Below are 19,495 nucleotides of genomic sequence, written 5' to 3'. Positions count from 1 at the left end.
CACCTGTTACTTTCTATATACTCTGAGGATTTCCACGTGGAATCCTTAATTTGACCTATACAGCATGGTTCTACCACCCCCCCCCCCTTTCTACAGGGAGCTGTGAGGTTACAATACTCCACAGTACTAGAGAATCACTCATTTTGTGATTTCTTTTAAGTTTAGTTCTTGGAATAAACAATTGAAACTATTCCCAGAGAACACACTGGACCTACCAAGATAAGCAATGTCATATATTGTAAGACAGTATATATTGCTGCAGGGCACCTGTGATCCACAAATTCAGCAGGGTTGTTACAGTCCAAGAAACAGTGGGGACTGGACCTTCTCAGACATTAGAAATGTCCTAAGAAATACCCGAGGTCAACTCCGGGAGTTCAGTTTCAATAAAGCAGAAGCAGACTGACCTGATCCCTCCATTTCTGACAAATAAACATTTATTCTCATTGTTAGGACACGTTAGGGCACGGCTGCTGGTGCAAACCTCAGCCAACATGATTCTAAATGGTCCTGCTGCCCCAAGGCTGAGGAGGGAAATACAAATTCTGGAAAACAGGGCGCGCGTGCACATTTAAGCACTTAGTTTAAAGGACATTTACAAAGATACATACTCAGAACTAGTAAGTGAAAAAAACAGCAGATACCAGCAGCTAAAACTGGGATAAGACAAAAAACAAAAAACCAACCAACCAAACAACAACAACAACAACAACAACAACAACAGCAAAAAAACCAAACCTAAATCAAACGATACAATTATTTCAAGTAGGTTGCATTAACTTTGTAAATACATTTTAAAAGGTCAGGTCCTATAGTGACCTACTACAGAACAGTTTATGTCAACTTGACACAAGCTAAAGTCACCTGAAAGGAAGGAACCTCAATTAAGAAAAAAAAAAAAAAAAAATGCCTCCATAAGATTGGGCTGTAGGCAAGCCTGCAGGGTATTTTCTTAGTAATTGAGGGAGGGCCGAGCCCATTGTGGGTGCTGCAATTCCAGGGCTGGAGGTTCTATAAGAGAGCAGGCTGAGCAAGCCATGATGAACAAGCCAATGAGCAGTACTCTTCGCCGCCTCTGCATCAGCTCCTGCCTCCAGGCTCCCGCCCTGACTTTCCTCAGTGACAGACTGTTCCCTGGAAGTGGAAGCTGAAATAAGCCCTTTCCTCCCCAAGTGGCTTTGGCCATGGTATTATTATAATTTGGCCAACAGTAACCCTAACTAGGGCACTCCCCATCCCTGCAACCCTAGTGCTGCTAAGCAATTCCTGGTATCTTTATTCACAATAGAGTACCAGAATCCTCTATTAAACCGGGGTGGACAGACATTAAAGCCGCTGCTCTGTCTATGAGAGAGAGCGGAAAGCGGGACAGGCACAAAACTTTGGAGCCCATGCATCTAAAAGCAAACTGTGTCAGCATTTACTCTGTTTCCTATGTAACAGTATCACTGGGTTCTACTACATAAAAATGCACTTCTGCTGGAGGCTCAGGTCTGTGAGAGAACATGAAAAGGAAAAGGGACAAGGATGGGAAGAGCCAGTGGGGTCCTGTGGACTCCGAACATCGTGGCTCTGCTTTGTTACTTGCTGTTTCCCAGGGAGAGTGTGCACATCCGTCTCTCTGAACACTCACATCTGAGCCATCCTTTCTCCGGGCTTCCGCACAGCACTCCGTCAGTGATGAGTGGTGCATGACTGAGTGTGCAGGACTGTCCGCTTCTGTTTTAAATGGTACCGTGGACATTCTGACTTGAGGGGCTTGAGGGGATGGCTCAATGGGTAAAGTCCTTGCGGCACAGGTTGAGGACCTCAGTTAGAAGCCTCAAAAACCAGGTAAAGTGTGTATCCTGAGACTCAAGACTCCGAATGAGAAATGAGCCATGAAGATAGAAGAGTAAGTTCAAAGGCCAGCTAGTCTGGAGTGCACAGTGGCAAACGAGAGAAAAAGGAAACGGACACCAAGGGTGCCCACTGCCCCCTCCACATGCACACCATGGTGTCCATCACTTATAAGTGGGCACTAAGCTAAGCTGTTCTGATTCCAGGGAGTGTGAAGAACCAAGATCCTCAAGTGTTTAGCACTCAGAATTCCACACAAGACACTGAATTTGGGGCTGAAAGGTTTTCAGGTCATGAGGGCATGCCCTTGAAGCGGTCACTGGGACTCAGGCCTCCTTTTCTCTTTCAATACCCAGCTGTAAGAACAGCAGCTGTGCTTTGAGCATGCTCCCCACTGCAGGCTAGCACCCCAGCAGGGGCCTAGGGATAATGGGCTCTTGAGCATGCTCTCCCACTTCGGGCTAGCACCCCAGCAGAGGCCTAGGGATAATGGGCTCTTGAGCATGCTCTCCACTGCTAGCTAGCACCCCAGCGGAGATCTAGGGATAATGGGCTCACCTGACCAGAGACCAGAAGCCTGAGCCCAAGTTCAACGGCCTTTGTCTCTGAGCTGCTTTTCACACAGAATGTCCGAGTGTGACATTACCAGATTATGTACTTTTAATCCTAGAGTCTCAAGTCTCTCTCCTCCCTGTAAAATTCAGTATCCATGTATTAACCACGTAAGAGCTGATGATCTAGCTCAGGCTCAGTGATGGGGCACCCCATGTAGCATGTGTGAGGGTCATTTACCTAGAAGTTTAATGTTAAATCTAGCACGTCCTAAATTATCTTAGAGGACATACTCACATTTCTACCAAACATTTTATTACTTAGGCACTCAATTCTTAAAGCAAAACAAACAACTACAAAATAAAAAAAACCCAGCATTGATAAATTTTTTCCTGGGGGGTTTATTTGCGTTTTGCAGAAGATTAAAAATACTAATAACTTTTATTGTCTTATCTTGGGAAAACAAGCTTAGATTGTGTTTTCTTGTTTTGTTTTTTTGTTTTTTTGTTTTTTTGTTTTTCGAGACAGGGTTTCTCTGCAGCTTTTTTAGAGCCTGTCCTGGAACTAGCTCTTGTAGACCAGGCTGGCCTCGAACTCACAGAGATCTGCTTGCCTCTGCCTCCCGAGTGCTGGGATTAAAGGCGTGTGCCACCACCGCCCGGCAGATTGTGTTTTCTTAAAAAGTGAATCATCTACCCAATAACTGAAAACATTTGTAAGGTGTGTATGTGTGTGTGTGTGTGTGTAGATGATAATAGCTGGTATTTTCAATCATTCGAGAATATAACACTACATATTCATTCTCCTAAGCAACTGTAAAAATATTTCATCTGTGTTTTAATAAATAAAGCTAGCCTGAAGATCAGAGAGTAAAACAGCCGCACTGATCGGCCTTACAGACCAGGCAGTGGTGACACACACCTTTAATTCCAGTAGCCACACTAGTTGCCACAGAAACTGGGCAGTAGTGGTGCTCACCTTTAATTCCAGCACTAGAGAGGAATGAATATAAAATAAGAGGAGACAGCTCTCACACACAGTCTCATTCTGAGATTCCTGGTGGAAGGATCTCCATTTCAGACTGAGGTTGAGGTAAGAGCCATTGGCTAGCTGTTTTGCTTTACTGACCTTCAAGTTGAACCCCAATATTTGTCTCTGGCTTTTTATTAACCGTGCTACAACCAACAGTAACAACAGCCATCTGTCGATTAAAACAAGGTCAGTGATTATCCTAAAGGGGGAAACCTGTTTCTGAAATCTTGACCAAAGCAAACATGAAATATGATAGCATAAAGAAAAACATGCAGCAGTCAAAAGCAACTCCAGAAGCTTAGCTCTGGGTGAACTGGGCCCACTCTGCCCAAACGTGTGCAACGACGGCCAGAGACCTGCTAGATGTGTGGCGAGCACACGCATACAGTCCCGTGAAGGCAGGAACTAAGTGGAAAACCATCTACACACGCATACAGTCCCATGAAGGCAGGAACTAAGTGGAAAACCATCTACACAGGCATGCAGTCCCGTGAAGGCAGGAACTAAGTGGAAAAACATCTGTGTTGATGCCAGAACCAACTCAGGGTAGTGACTTGTAGTTTCACATTGCTACCCTTATTCAAAGGCAACAATGAGGGCAAGGCATTGCAAGTGGGGGGAGGGGTGACAGCAAGCAGAATGGAGAGTCTGGGGATCCAGACAGAAGAGGGGTGTAAAAGACAGGACGGCCAGAGTGGTCACCCCAGAGCAGACCAGACCTAACACTGATGTACAAAGAGAAGTAATTTACAACACAACCAAAGGACTTAGAAAAGCCAAATTAATATTCACAGGAAAAAAAAAAGCAGGGATGAATTCATTTTAAAGAAACAACACGAGGCACAAATCCATACAATGGGAAAGTTCCAGGGCATTCCATCCGTGGTGACTCTGCAGGGTGAACATGGAGAGTGCCAACAGCACAGGGCTGCCTGGGCCACCAGAAAAAGCAAAGGCCAGATTACAACACCTGCATCTATAGAGACAGGCAACAAGAAGACTAGATGAACCACAACTCCAGGCAACAGGGGCATTTTCCTGCTGGTTTCGGGATATCTGAGGATGGGCGGTGTGAGTGGTCACAGGTGCAGAGCAGGAGGCAGCTGGACCCACTAAGGGCCTCTGCCAGGAACTGCGCCCATGGGGCCGATGGAGGTCAGTCAGGTCCACTTCAGAGAGCAGCAAGTCTGAAGTGTCTGCACACAGATTGGTTTTCCCCACAGCGTGTTTGCTAAGTCCCGGTCAGTGTTTACAAGGCTGAGGAAAGTAGGCCAAGTGTGTCTGCAGGCCAGCAGGCCAGCTCTCAGCCTGCCTGCTGGAAAGAGAGTTCTGCTTACTTTAAACACAAACAAAACCCTAGAGAGCTGGAGAAGTCTGAGGTTGAAAAGGGCAGACTCTACAGAGCTAATCTAAGCATCACTGAGGAAGACCTGAACCTTAGAGCCCCAAGGAGCTGACATGTCTCCAGGACCTGGTCAGATGTGTGGCAAACTATACAAGGCTTTGGCAGAGACCACAAAGAGTCCTGATGACAGCCTTCCCTTGGCACTGCTGGCCGGAGGAGGGAAAGGTCCTCACTGATAAGAGACACCATTAGGACACTGCTATCATCCAACACACTGACACATACTTAAAAATTTATTGGGGGGTGGGGGTAGAGGGATGACTCAGTGGTTAAGAGTGTTTGTTGCTCTTGCAGAGGACCTGAGTTCAGGTCCAGCACTTATGCTGGGTGGCTCACAACTCCCCGTAGCTCCAGCTCTAGGAGATTCAACACCATCTTCTCACCTCTGCAGGCAGTGCACTCACACCACAAATCCACTTCAGGCACACACACAGGAACAAAATGAAAGAATAACAACGAACCTCTTTTCCCTTTTTATTTTATGTATATGTGTATTTTGCCTGCATGTACATATAGGCACCGTGTGTTGGGTGTCGGCTCTCTGGAACTGGAGTTACAGATGGCTGTGAGCTAACATGTGGGCGCAGGGAACGGAACCAGGGTCCTCTAGAAGAGCAACTGCTGAGTCATCTCTTTGGCCTAATAAAATATTTAAAGTAGCTGTGGGAGCTGGCAAGATGGCTTGGTGGGTAAATGCATATACGGCCAAATCTGAAGGCCTGACTCCAATCCCTGTTGCTACATGATAGAAGAAGGGAACAGACCTCCACACAGATGTCATGGCATGGCCACACACACATGCACACACACATAAATAAATACATGCTTAAAAATTAGGAATGTGGATTGGTAGCCTACCGGCAAAAGAGACAACAGGTAGCCAGATACTCCAGATTATTTCCAGCACTTGGTTCCTGGTCGTCTTCCATGCCACCCTTCACAGCATATCAACCATATAAACACGGCACGTGTCAGAAGACAACTCCATTAGAGCTGCAAACTAGCCCACCCTGCTCACAGCTCCACCGTTCTCCTCTGACTGTGGCCATGGGGGATGCTCCCTTTGCTCTCTTACCCTGGCAGCTTATTCATCAGACTCCACCCACCTCAACAACAATTTCCAAGGCTCCTTGGTCTCCCTTGAAACAGACGGCACATCTCTTCATTGCTCCTCCCCTTCTACCCAGTCTTCTCTGTCTTCCGCCAACAGCACACAAGCCCAGGGCTCCTCCAGGTTCTGCTAGAGTTGCTCCTGCATCACAGTACAGTCTTCAGTCTCCTAAGTCCTCACCCCTAGGGTTCATTCACGATGCCAGCGGTTGGAGCTTTCTCACGCTGTGGCTATTCCTAAGACTTGCCTGGCACTCGCTGCCATGCAAGATCCTCAACTTGCAGGAATGCTTAACAACTGACACCTTTGTGCATGCTCCTCTCCTCCTACTGCAGCGATTCCTTCTTATGTCTTAACAACCACTTAATCAGAAAGCCCACCAGGTTCTGAGCCCCATGCTTCTACTCTGCCTTAGATGCCAGCGACGTCCCACACAAGCCTCAGCTGCATCTGAACTGTTTGCTCACCTTCTGTGCTTACACGTTAGAGAACAGCTTTTCAGAACTCACCCTCCAGTGTCCAGCCCTTGCTGGGCTCCTCCCTTCAGCTTCTATTTTGCAGTAACTCAAACTTCCAGCCTTCCAGTTTTCTAATTGAGATCCCAAGAGCCAGACCGTGGTTTATTTCTGTCATAACTCACGTCCAACAAGCTCTCAGGTCAACCTGAAAACAAACTCAGAACACACTTCTATTGGGCCCTTCACTTCTCCCAAGTCCAACCACCTGCACATGGATGACCACACTGTCCGTTTACTGCTTTCCTTGTTTGAACTCATCAGTCACTGTGACCTTATGAAGCCAGACATCAGATTATTTTTGCCGAAAGAGCTTCCAGGGCTTCCAATCTGCTCAAGGGAAAAATAAATGTCCTCACAACCATCTAAGGAGCTTTCAGGCTCCTGGCTACTCTGCTTCCCACTGTGTGCTCTCCTCAGCCATACAACCACACCTCTGTTCCTAGACGGTAAACCAACTGTCCTACTCAGGCCATGACCTTGCACTTGGTATCTCCTGCGTCTAAAGGGCTCCAGTCAAACTTACTTCTAAACATCTTAAGGAAAGAGCAGCCCTCTCTACTTTCCCAGCCCTGGCTCCTGCCCTACTTTGTTGCCTGACATTGTAACTTCTATTCAAACCACGAAAATTTGCTCTCATTACCAAAAACAGAGCCAATAATCACACAGGACGTTTGCAGTACCTGCTTACTGCATATCCTTGGACAAGACTCGATGCATTCCTCATCCCCACTATACATACGAAAAAAAAACAAATGAAGCAAAGTACAACAGCGGCCTCAGCCACACTGCACACCTCAGGCTACCCTCAAGACCAGAGTTTAGTTCCCAACATTCCAATCAGCTGGCTCACCACTGTGACTCCAGCTCCAACGGACCTGACTTGTTCTTCTGGCCTCTCAGGATCTACACCCATGTGGCACACACACACACACACACACACACACACACACACACATAAAAAATAAAGCAAATCCTTAAAACAAAAAGTCACACAGGAAAATGTTGCCTAACGATGCTGGCTGCACAACACCATCTGCACAGTGCGTCTCTGGGACTCCAGCTATCCCAGGTCTTGGACCTCCCAGAGAGGACCAGTGAGAAGAAGGACCTCCTTAGCTGTTCTTACTTTTACTCCCTCTGAATTTGGGAGTATCTGGCTACAGCAGGAAGATGATGTAATTTGTTCATCTACAACTCTGTAATTCATATAACTATATGTGTAAATAGTTTCACACAAGAAAATGGAGTATTTAAGAATCAAATGTGGTTGAGACAATAAAAATTATATCATTGTGGCCAATATTAGAATGCTTTATATTAAAACAAGTAGTTGGCTATTATTATAGTGATTGCTCTTATTATATCTATCCCGAAAAACCACGTACTGCACTTGCTCAAAAAGGTAGGCAAAAAGTCAATTAAAGATATAATAGAATGACTCCAGATGGTGATCATTAGGAGAGAGAGAAGAGTGGGGTGGTAAGATGCACAGGACAGCCGAGAGTGGGAGTGTGGCTTGGTGGGAGGGTTTGCTAACTTGTGTGATGCCCAAAGTATGGGCCCCCGCACCACAGGAAACAGGAAAATAAGAGGAGAACTGAGCAGGAAGGCTTCCAAAGGCGGTAAAGACACAGACACTAAAGTGACTCTAGGAGGAACGGCCATGCAAAAATGTCTTGGCTGTAACATAGCCTATTTCAGGGATGGGATGAAGGCAGTGTGACTCAAAAGCAAGGAAGAGGGTCAAAGCATTTCAGGGCAAGGTCAAAGGACAAGGTCAGCAGGAGAACACTGAGAGCTCTGGTTTTCTTCTCAAGGTGTAAGTGGGGAGGTAACATGACCTGACCTGACACTGACACTTTCTCTCATGGCGCAGGGAAGGCTGCCATGGTTCTGGCAACACAGAAGGATTTAGCCATGGTGGGAAGTGGAAACAGGTGGTGTTGCCTTAATCTTGCAGGTAGAACAAGTTGCTGACAGATGGAGTATATGGTTGAGTGAAAATAATTAACCCATGACCCCCAGATTTCTAATGAAAGCAATGACTTCTCATTTGAAATATTCCTTTCTTCTTAGTTTTGCAGTTATTTTCATACTTTGTCTGTATCACACCCTGCCCCCAATAACAAATATGTATACTCTCCTTTGTGTCTATGTGTGTGTGTTTTATCTACTCCAGGCTTGGGGTCAGGTTGCAGATGGCCTGTCTCTCCATAACTGTTATCATCTCTGGATCAGCAGGCCAACTACAGCACATTCTCACCACAGTTCCGTTGCTATGGTGATGGCAAGAAGTACCAGAGGGAAAGCCGCACTGAAGCCTCTGTTAAGGCCACATCTACCACCGTGGCCCAAGCCTCAAGAAAATCAGAGGCAGACTTGGCTCTAGACTTCAGTTGCTTCAACCGTAGGCTGCAACTCCATAAGGGGTCCCATAATTCTCAAAAAATACTGTGTAACAGTACAGATTTCTGAATACACCACGATCCAAAATTAGATCGACATAAAATGTGGAATGAATTCAGGGTGTGTCTGGCAGCTCGCCTATGCTGTGTCCCAGGACTTCACTGCAGCCTTGGCTCTGAACATGGGACACGGAAACTCCACACTGCACACACTGTTAGACAGGAGGCCTGAAACACTTCAGCGTGGATTCGGGACCTGCACTATGAATCACCTTGCTTATTGCACAGACAAAGCCTTCTGCTCTTACAGAAATACGGCAGCTCATTGCAGAAAACACAGTCTTTCCGTGCTTTTCTACTTCATTCCTTGGCACGTAAGCAGCAAATCAGGATATCTCTGGATTGTATTTGCAACGTGTTTTTTTTGTATTCATTTAATAAATGTGTAACAAGTATGTGATACATGTGCACACACAGAGACCATACACAGACACAAACACACACACACACACAGACACACACACACACACACACACACACACACAGACACAGTGTTAGAAAAAAGAAAGACGCCTTGGAAGGGAAGTAATTTTGAACAAAGGTCAGCGAGGGAAGGCCAAGTGAATGACAGGTATAGGTCAGGACAGAGAGATCTGGTGACAAGTAGGACAGCTACACTGTTGACCACGTCACTAGATAAGATAGAACCATGTACATCAAGAACATGCGAGGGTGCTTTGTAAGGCAAACCTGAGAGAAACCAGAGGAAGAGCCACAGAAGAACAGTTGAAGGAAACTCCACAAGAAAGAACGATGAAAATTGTTCAATGACATCAGCTATGCAAAAAGTAGGTTGAGCTCAGAGGCTGCCATTCATACACCCAGATCTCCCTGTGAGTATCCCTGACAGAAGTCACTTTCCAATATGAACTGTGACAGAGAGGAGGCAGAAGAGGCATTTACAGGCGCAAGTTCCAGACTACCTGAGTGCAAGCCTGTAGCGGACACTCTCGGTGTTACTGACATATGCAAACAAATGAAACTGTCTGCATGTGAAACAGTGCAGACGAGTCAATCAGAGCACGTCAGCCCCACTGCAGACAGCAGCTGGCTCAGACTCCACATAGAGAACCTTCCCTAGGAATGAACAAAAATCTGAGTGTAAATGTTAAATTCTGGAATTGGGTAAAAATATCCCAACCTGTAGGGCACAACTTTCTTCTCTCTGGTCTGAAAGAAAATCAAAGTTATACAAAGTGAACTAAAAATATGGGCACGGGAGCAACACGCTGTGCCGGCGTGGTGCTGGGCGTGGTGCTGGGATGCCAAGGATGGGAGGAGTTACAGAGAACACTTGAGGTGCTCACCTCTAAGAGTCCCCCCTCGGAGCAAGAGAACAGATCCGAGGGAGAGAAAGTGAGAGGCTTGAAAGAATGCACAGAGTGGAGCTGAAGGAATGGCTCCGGGATTAAGGTGCTTACTATCTTCCAGAGGACCTGAGTTCAGTTCCCAGCACCCACATGGCAGTTCACAACCACCTGTCACTCCAGCTCCATGGGATCCAACTCCCTCTTCTGGCCTCCGCAGACACCTGAACTCATGTGCACAAACCCACACACAAACACATGCAACTAAAAATGCTCTTAAAAATAAATAAGCATTTTAACCACCTATAACTCTAGCTCTAGGAGCCCTGACTTATTCCAGTGTACATATACATGTACATTATTTTTTCATTTTTAAAAAGAATGGAAAGTGACAGTTATCCTACATAGTTATTAGTTATAAAAAACAAGTGATGGAAACAGTATTTTTCCACGAGCACACACAAGAGAACAAGCAAGCAGGCCTTCTGCCCTGAGTCCACTGTCGAAGAGAGGCGAGATGAAAGACGGGTCTGGTTATGAAATTACCTAATGTCAATTCACACAGAAGACTAATAAAATAAAAATCACTATATTAGCCTGCTCTGCATTTAAAACTAGCTTTAACAATACAACATTTTTGTTTCTGTTTTTTTAACTCATGCAAAGGCTTCAGCCTTTCAGTTATGTTCGGGGAAATTTTAGATAGGCAAGCAGCATTATGCATTCATTAAATAATTACTTAGCAGCTGCTGACATCATGCAGAGTGCTAACTAAGCACTTGAGTAGGCAGGAAAAGGTCCTCAGGCATGAATGACATCACGAAGATGGTGAAGAGGTGGGAACAAAGGATGCCTGATGAGTAAGAGACCCCAGGGAAGAACATGGGGTTGGTGGGTGAAATCTAAACCAGAGAGATTCAGTTCTTCCGGGATTCCTGTTCTGTTGGGTCGGGGTGGGGACTGATCACTCAGCTTGAGATCTTCTTTCCAAGTCCACTGCCCTTGACCACTGACTAACACACTTCCCTGGTAAACTCTCAGTACCTAGTGCCATTCACCCATCTTTAATATTCCCTCACAATTCTATTCCATAACACTTAATACCAGAGGGAAAGGGACACCCGCAAGTACCATCCAGAAATAAAGGCAGGGATAGAGATGAGGGATTCCGGGCACTGTGTCCACCTGAATCTAAAGGACCTGGAAGGCCTCACTGGGAGTTTGTAGCCTAGTGAAATGACACCTGTCCTGCTTCCAAGGCACACAGGAGAGCTGAAGCTACCGTCCCCAACACCTCACCACAGAGACAGTTACCACTTGCTCAGACATAGCTGGGATTTGCTAATGGTTATAGGGCTGACAGGAAACCCTGCCTCAATTGTTCTAATACTAGAGAAGAAGCCATGTCGAAAGCAAAACACACAGCTCTTTATAATGAAAACCTGAGGGTCACGGGGGAGGGAGGAGCCAAAGAAAGAAAATCAGCCATCACTTCTCAGCACAAATAAAAATGGAAGAATTATAAACCTAGGTGCTTTGAGTAACAGAAATGAGGTTTTTTTTTTTAAACCCTGTAAATATATACAATTAATTGAAAACTAAAAGGAAATGAAAAGAAACAAGCTATCACGTGTTTCTGTGTCTCCTCAGTCAGTGAAGCAACACTGCGTGGCACAGTGCAGACACTCACAGGTGGTCAGCCTTAACCTCGCTCACAGACGCAGGCCGGGTGTTACTGTCTCTCTGACAGCAGCGTTGCAGCTGCCCCACACTGCTTTATCTCCAGCTCAGCTGGACCCTTCCAGAACTCAGCACAACTCTCTGCTCAGGAATGAATGAATGAATGAATGAATGAATGAGAGGGGAACTTTGAACAACTCTACTGAGAAGCAGCATGGCATGTCTGAGGGGTAAGGAGCTGCCATGTGTATCTAGATTAAAAGTCACTCCAATAAATGCAGCCATGCATCATGTCACGGAGGAATGTAACCAGTGGGACCACACAGTCTACCACGGACTAAGAGCAAAACACAAGGAAAAAGCTGAAAAGCAAAACCAAGGGAGAAAGTCAAGTGGATGAAAAAGGCATGACTGAATCTCCCTCTGCCAGTTCCCCAGCTAAGACTTTTCTTCATCAAGGGTAGATTGCCGCCCTAATGCTTCCTGTGTATTCATAGAGCCATTAATTATCAAGATTTATATGTTAAAGTAAGCTACAAAAGCTGGCTTTGAAATTTTTATCCAAAGGAAAATGGATGCTTCTATTTTTCTAGGCTTACATTTATATTTTATTTAGTCCTATTATCTAATTTCACACTGTGCTGGCTGGTTTTCTGACAACCTGACACAAGCTGCAGCTATCTGAGAGGAAGGAGTGTCACTTAAGAAAGTGTCTCTGTAGGATTGGGCTGTAAGCAAGCCTGTAGCACATTCTCATTATTGATGATTGATGGAGAGGGGCCAGCTCATTGTGGGTGGAGCCATCCTGGGCTGGTGGTCGTGGGTTCTATAAGAAAGCAGGCTGAACAAGCCAGTAAGCAGCACTCCTCCATGGCCTCTGCATCAGTTCCTGCCTCCAGGTTCCTGCACTGCTTGAGTTCCTGTCCTGATTTCCATGGATGATGAAGTGATGTAGAAGCAAATACCCAAATAAATCCTTTCCTTCCTAGATTGCTGTTGGTCATGGTGCTTCATCACAGAAACCCTAACTAGTAACCTTGACTAGGACACACCCCCTTAACTGTCTACTACAAGGTCTCCCCAAATAAAGTAGTTATTTGGAAACAACAGCCCTTTCCTGGGTGACCTGCTGAATGTCCAAATCAAACACATTCCTAATAAACTTTTCTGAAGAGCTCACTCCAAGTGAGTTGTGTATGTCCACTTTGTACTGTTATAACAAGATATGAGCGGGAAGGATAACAATGGGCTTAATGGGCTTCTTACAGTTTAAAGAGTGGGAAACTCAAGCTGGAGGAGCCTCTTAAGGGACTTCCTGCTAAATGACTGAACGGAAAGTCAAGCAAGCAGACACACAGGAAGTAGAGGTGAGACCACCAAGGGACCGGTACTTCTGTCAACCAGAAGCGCAGTGTGGGTGTGGTTTTCACCCACAGTCCTAACTTGGCTTCCTTCCCTTTGATTAGTTAATAACTTCAAATTAGGTAGGAAAATAGTTACAGAGTAAAGTCTGAAGGGGAGAGAATTTCCTGAACTTTTTTTTAAAAGGAAAATCAACAACATTATGAAGAAGAAGTTGCTCGGGATGAGACCACACCAAAAAAGGAACTCAGATATCGGAAGACACCCTCTAGGAGTAATTAAGATGTCACCCAGATAACTTACAGAATTATTTAAAACCCGGCTCCTTAATTACCAAGTTACCTTCAGAGAAGGCAGTAAGGGGGAAGGAGAGTGTTTATGTACCATGTAGAAGGCGTGGAGGGCTTCCACACAGGGTGTCCTCCACCAAACCTCCCACCTGCCTGAGTCTGTGCCACAGGCCTGTACTGATTTCCTCATCAGCTTATGGGCAGTAGTCCTGAATGGGATGGCTAACAAAACAGAAGATTTGTCCAGTTTACTGGACTGTATTTACACATAACATGTCTCTCTGTATTTACACATGTCATGTCTCTCAAACCCTACCCCAAGCTGACCACACATTTACACTATTCACCTTCAACCCTTATGGCGACTCTACCTACATGACTCTTTCCAGTACTGTGAATAAATGCCTAGCAAGAAGCAACTTAAGGGAAGAGGGCTTAGGGCACAGTTTGAGGGCACACAGTCCACTGCACTGGGAAAGGCATTGTGGCAGTAGCTTGTGGCAGGTCGACACATTGGGAAACAGAGAGCAAAGAAAAAATGGGGTGGGGCCCACGAACTTCAAGGTCCACCCCCCAGGGACCCACTTCCTTCAATTGGGCCCCACCTCTAGGGCTGCACCTAACTGTGGTCCAAGCTTCCAAACACAGTCTATGGGGGCATCTCCCATTCGAACCCCACTCTCACTGTCATGCTCCGGGCCATCTGAGCATGGTACTGAACACACACCAACACCTCCCAGCTCTCCACCTTCACCGCCCACAGCTTCTACTACTCAGTTCATCAAGCAACTCCTCAGTTACAATTCTATAGAGATATATTTCAAGCGTCAGGTATGCTGTCGTGTGATAGTTTGATCGTGTTCTGATAATAATGCTTGTTTGGAGTGAGAGGGCGGAGCTAGCTACTAGCTGACCAAAATTAACCACAGAGGTTTTGGGGGACCGAGGACAGATGGGACAGGAAGTAGTAAGGCGGGGTGGAGAGGGATCTCAGCCCCTTGGGGGAAGGAATGGAGCAGGTAGGAGAGGACTGGTGGTTTCTCTGCTTCTCTCATCCATCAGGGCCTTACCCCCGATATCTGACTCCAGAATTTTTATTGATAAAGAATATTTAATGTTTCGGTATGCAACTTTCCAACCTGTTTAACCTTAGGTAATTTCCTTCTGCTTTCTCTCCCTCAGTTCCCTCATGGGAAAAATGGAATAAAGGTTCTCATGTCACAGAATTCCTAAGAAAATTCCATGGCTTAATATCTGTAATGCATTTCACGTAGTAAGTAATTCCCAGTGTTTGTTATCATTATTGACTACTTCCAGTATCACCTGCAAAAGCACTGGATTTCAGGACGTAAAACACAGCTTTCTGTCATCCTCTGCCAAGTCCCTCCTGCAGACACACAAAGCTCTCGGGCTTGAGAAGGGCCACAGAATACTTTACACAGACTTGGTCCTGGTGGAACTGGCCAGTGCGGAGCAGAAGCAGGTGCACAGGGAGCACAGGAAAAACGGGTACACAAGCAGGAGTGAGGCATCAAGGACCCCGTGACCGCTTCTACATGAGCAGGGACCCACGAGCATCTGAAACCATTTTCGAAAGCAACACGTTCCCTTACACCAACCCTTCTATCAGAGATTCTCAGTGAGTAAAACAATGGTGTCTTCCTCACTCAAAGCACTAAGATGCTTCAAACGTTCGCTACTGTATAAATATCACCCTAGCTCACTCAACTTTTCCCTTAGCTAATAGGAGAATAAACCCCACAACCTGAGCGAATTCCCCGAGACTCTGTTTTAGAGAAGGCACCTTTTGTACGACTATAGACAAAAGCTGGCTTCTGTGAAATCGCACCCCGGTGTCTCAGCACCTACTGGCTGTTGTCTTAGAACAAATTCCTCTCCCTGTCTACAGGCACGGTTCAAAAAAGGAGCATTCTATTATGAATGAGCAGAACTAAGCTTCACTTCTACGCCACACGCCATGCAATAAAACAATAAAACAAAGTTTAAGTTTGACTCTCTTTCCTATTAAAACTAAGGAGGTGGAGTGAGGAGCAGTGCTTGACACCCAACAGCTAGGCAGTGTAGTCAGGGTTAGCTCAGACTCGGATGCACAGATATGCCAGCATGGCTACCTTCTCACGGTTACCTTTTAAATGCTTCTGCTGGGTTCCTCTCACACTCTCCAGGCTCTAGGAGACTCTGGACGGCTGGATCCCTTAGCTTGTCCTCATAACCTTGGAGGAGTCCACTTTGGCAGATCTGGGCTACCAGCCCTCTGATGAACCCTCCGACACACAGAGTGTCCGAGTCCTGGGCTTTGCAGAAGTGGAAAGCCAGAGCCTGGCGATGCAGACCTCTCTGCACGCTGGCTGGTGAGCTGGGCCACAGGAGCTCAGTGCACAGGGCCGTCTTCCCACTGCCAGGCCCTCCCACCAGCAACACGCCCCAGGAGGCTCCCTTCCCAGAGATGGCACTAGCATTATTCCCAGCATTCCCCACGAGGGACTGTGTGTTGGCTGCACTGGTGCAGCAGTTTGATTTCTCCTGGAGGCAGTGCTGAAGTTTGTGGAAAACCCACTCCCGACAGTAAAACTGCTTCCCTTGCAGTAGACTCGTTTGGGCCATTCTGCAGACTTTCTCTTCCCAGGGATTAGTCATAATAGGCTTTCTTTTGTTTTGTTGTTTTGTTTTTGTTTTTTTTTTTTAAAAATCTTCAGTGTGGGCTAGAATCCAGATACATTGCCACAGGCTTCACGTCCATTTGTACATAACTTATATGTTAGTTAGCTGGAAATAACCAGTTACAGGGGAAATTCAACAGCCCCAGACTTCATTTGGCAAAGGAATGTGCATGTCTTTATTTGGTTCCATAGCCTTAATTAGCAAAGGATATATTTATTTAATTGTCAAGCAGATGTAAAACTGGCTTGTCCCGAAGCCGGGCAACACCATTCCTTTCAGGGGTCACAGAACTCTGTGGCTCAGTCTGGAGTTCATGTGACGGTAGATGCTTCAAGTACACAATTGAGAAGACACATCTGGAAACAGAAGCGAACGGCCAGTGCTTAGATCCGGAGAAGACGCCCCCACAGCACGGCAAGGCTCAGTGCTCTATCTGAACGCGAGAAGCAGAAAAGCCATCCATTATGTTAAGTGGTACCAGAGAGATTGCATTTAGACCGTAGGTAGGTAGCGCTGCGCCTCTCGCTGAAGGATGAGCATTCCGAGCCTGGTTCTCGCCAGTCTCAGACATCTGACCACAGCCAGGGAACTGTTTCAAATTAGTCTCTTATGTGGCAAAAATCACAAACCTCTGTTGACACCTTCTTAATGGAAAACAGTCATAAAATATTTCTTTTCGAGATGACAAATCCTTAATAGACCTGTTTGTAGGTTTCTTGGCGTTCCCATGTCCAGGTAGTCAACAATTCCCAAAACTAAAACGAAGCAAACAAAAATATCTTTAGTGCAAAACACCGCGTTCAAACCCATTTGTTACCACTCACCCCATAAAGCACTTTCAAAAAGTTACAGGATTACCCCTTAAATAAGCCCATTTTCCTTTGTACACTTTTTTCTTCCCGTATGGGTATGCTTCCGAGACAGACTTTATCAGAATTAACCCAGATTTTGAAAGCCTCGCCGTCCAAACGGAAACAAAATGGTATTTTATGCCACCTACAGCACCACCCTGGATTTCAGCCCGAAAGCCCTCAGCAGTGTAGCCCTGTCTGAGCGCCACTGAGGCAGCTCGGGCTTGCCCCGTCCGCCGGGGCTTCTTTGTTGATAGTTTGCAGACCCTAGGGGAGGCACGGGGCAGCGCTGCACCGGACCTGCTCCTGCAGAAGGCCGGCTGAGCCCGGACAGGCAGTTCCCACTCGGACCCAGGAGGACGCCTGCTTCCCTCCGTGCTCCCGGCCGCAGCTCCGGCCCCCCGGCTCGGCTGACAGACAAAGGCTCGGAACGAGGTGCAGCCCGGTGCGGCGCGGGCAGGGCGCGGCCCAGGTCCCGCCGCGGGCGCCGCCACCAGCCCCGGGAATCCAGAGAGGGGTCTGACCCGCTCCGGCCCGAGCTCGGCTGGCAGAAGCCGCTCCACCCGGCCCGCTGCCCACGGTTACCTCAGTCCTTTCGGCTCCACGCTCCCGGGTTCCTCGAAGCCATTCCACCGCCTCAGCCGCCCGGTGCACTCCTCCTCGCTCCCGCCTGCGGCTCCCGGCCGCCGCCAGCCCGGACGCCCCGCACCGCGGCGCTCCGCCCAGCCCCCACAGCCGCCACCGCCGCCGGCGCAAAGACTGTCTCCGCCAGCGCCAGCGCCCCGCCCGCCGCGCAGGGCCCGCCCCGCAAAGACACCGCCCAACCCCGCCCCGCTGCACGCAGGCCACGCCCTCCACGGACCACTCCCCTCCCCATAGGTCACGTCTCGCATAGACCCCGCCCCTCACACTCAAGTCCCACTCCATTGGCCCGCCTCGAGCAGGCCCGGCCCAGTCTTTCTTTCCCCACAGGCCCCTCCCAGCTCATAGCCCCGCCTCCTATGCCCAGCCATTCCCCACAGGCCCCACGAGCCGCGGCCCCGCCCCACCCCGCCCACCGTCCGCTGCACTCGCACGAAGCTAGAGCAGGCGGCGGCGCGGGGGTGACCCGGAGTGGTTGGGCGTCCTGGTCCCCAAGCTCGGCTCAGTAGCCGCCTTTGTGCATTGGGTCCCGGGGCTCTCCCGTGGAAAACCGGCGTGTCGTCGGCCTCTGTGCCTTGCTAAATAGGCGGCTCAGTTAGACCCGCCCAGGCTGAGGGGCGGGACGGTATCGCGCGCACGCTTAACTCCTGCACCTGTAGTGCTGCACACCTTGTCCAGGTCGGCAGCGAACCTGCAGAAATGACTACGTACCCCAGAGTTGCCTGAAAGCGGATCTTTATAAAGTTACAGTTTGGGGAAACAGCTTTAGTCTTTCCTTAGCCTGTGTCTCCTACAGCATAGGGCAAGTCGGTAAATGCAGAGATTTTAATACGTATGTAGACTAATTTGTTTCAGTTTACCCTATAAGTATGATTTCTAGTAAACTAGTCGCCGAGTTAATTAAAGGAATAGTTTAGGCCTGGACCAGAAGGTGGAGGAACCTGATGTAGTCGGCCATGGAATACTGTTTTTGAAAGGCAGTTTTCATATGTAGCACAGGCTGGCCTTAAATGTGGCTATCCTGCCTCTACCTCACTAGTGCTAGGATTACAGGAATGGATTATGTCTGCTAAAAGAATATCTTCAGCTATAACAGTCTTTAATCTTCAGGCCCATTTGGGTTTTAATTTTTCACTTATATGTATCTCACAGTCACTTTTATAATTGTGTTCCTCCTAACAGGAAAAAAAAAGTCCAATACGTTACATACAATTTTATCGAATTTATTTTTATCAATTACCTAAATACTAGAAATAACATTAGCAGACATTTGTTCTTGCTATATACATCGGTTTTACTTTGTTTGAGGCAGAGTCTCATTGTGCAGCCATGGAGGGCCTGGAACTCACTATGCAGACCAAGGTGGCCCCACTCGTAGAGATCTACCTGCCTCTACCCACTAGGTTGCTGAGATTAAAAGTGTGTGCTACCAAGTCCGCTGACTCTCAGACATTGTTTAATTAGCCATATTTTCTCTAACAAAATCTTTCTGGGAAAAGAAATGTAAAGAATTGTTTTCCTTATCTTTTTAAAATTTCCTTAACTTCTTCACAGTTGCATGAATTTGAAATTATTCACATTGTCAAATATATTTCCTTGTATATTAATTTTTATTTTATCTTTTATTTTCCCCCTCTTAGAGGTGAGGTACCTATTAAGCTCAAAGCAAACTGGCTAAATATAGTCTCACTTTCTAATTTCTTTATTTGAAAGCACATTTTTCATTCCAAATCATTTCTTAGATTATTTTTGTTCCATA

The 19,495-nt window shown here is 47.0% G+C and overlaps 1 protein-coding gene across 1 annotated transcript in view; it reads right to left on the bottom strand.

Moving 5' to 3' along the window:
* The window catches only part of Ankrd50 (ankyrin repeat domain 50), a 34,122-nt gene extending 16,294 nt beyond the window's left edge, over positions 1-17,828 (bottom strand). Inside the window, exons 1-2 of the mRNA XM_038348023.1 lie at positions 17,680-17,828; positions 15,708-16,998 (exon numbers count right to left, since the gene is read on the bottom strand). Of these exons, the coding sequence (XP_038203951.1) occupies positions 15,708-16,219 (512 nt within the window). The 5' untranslated portion in view covers positions 16,220-16,998; positions 17,680-17,828. The remainder of the gene's footprint in view (positions 1-15,707; positions 16,999-17,679) is intronic.
* Positions 17,829-19,495: the final 1,667 nt, after the last annotated feature.

This window comes from Arvicola amphibius, chromosome 11 (genome assembly GCF_903992535.2).
Source record: "Arvicola amphibius chromosome 11, mArvAmp1.2, whole genome shotgun sequence".
NCBI lineage: Eukaryota > Metazoa > Chordata > Mammalia > Rodentia > Cricetidae > Arvicola > Arvicola amphibius.
The sequence above is the reverse complement of the archived record's forward strand: the minus strand, read 5'-3'. Positions and strand labels throughout refer to the sequence as shown.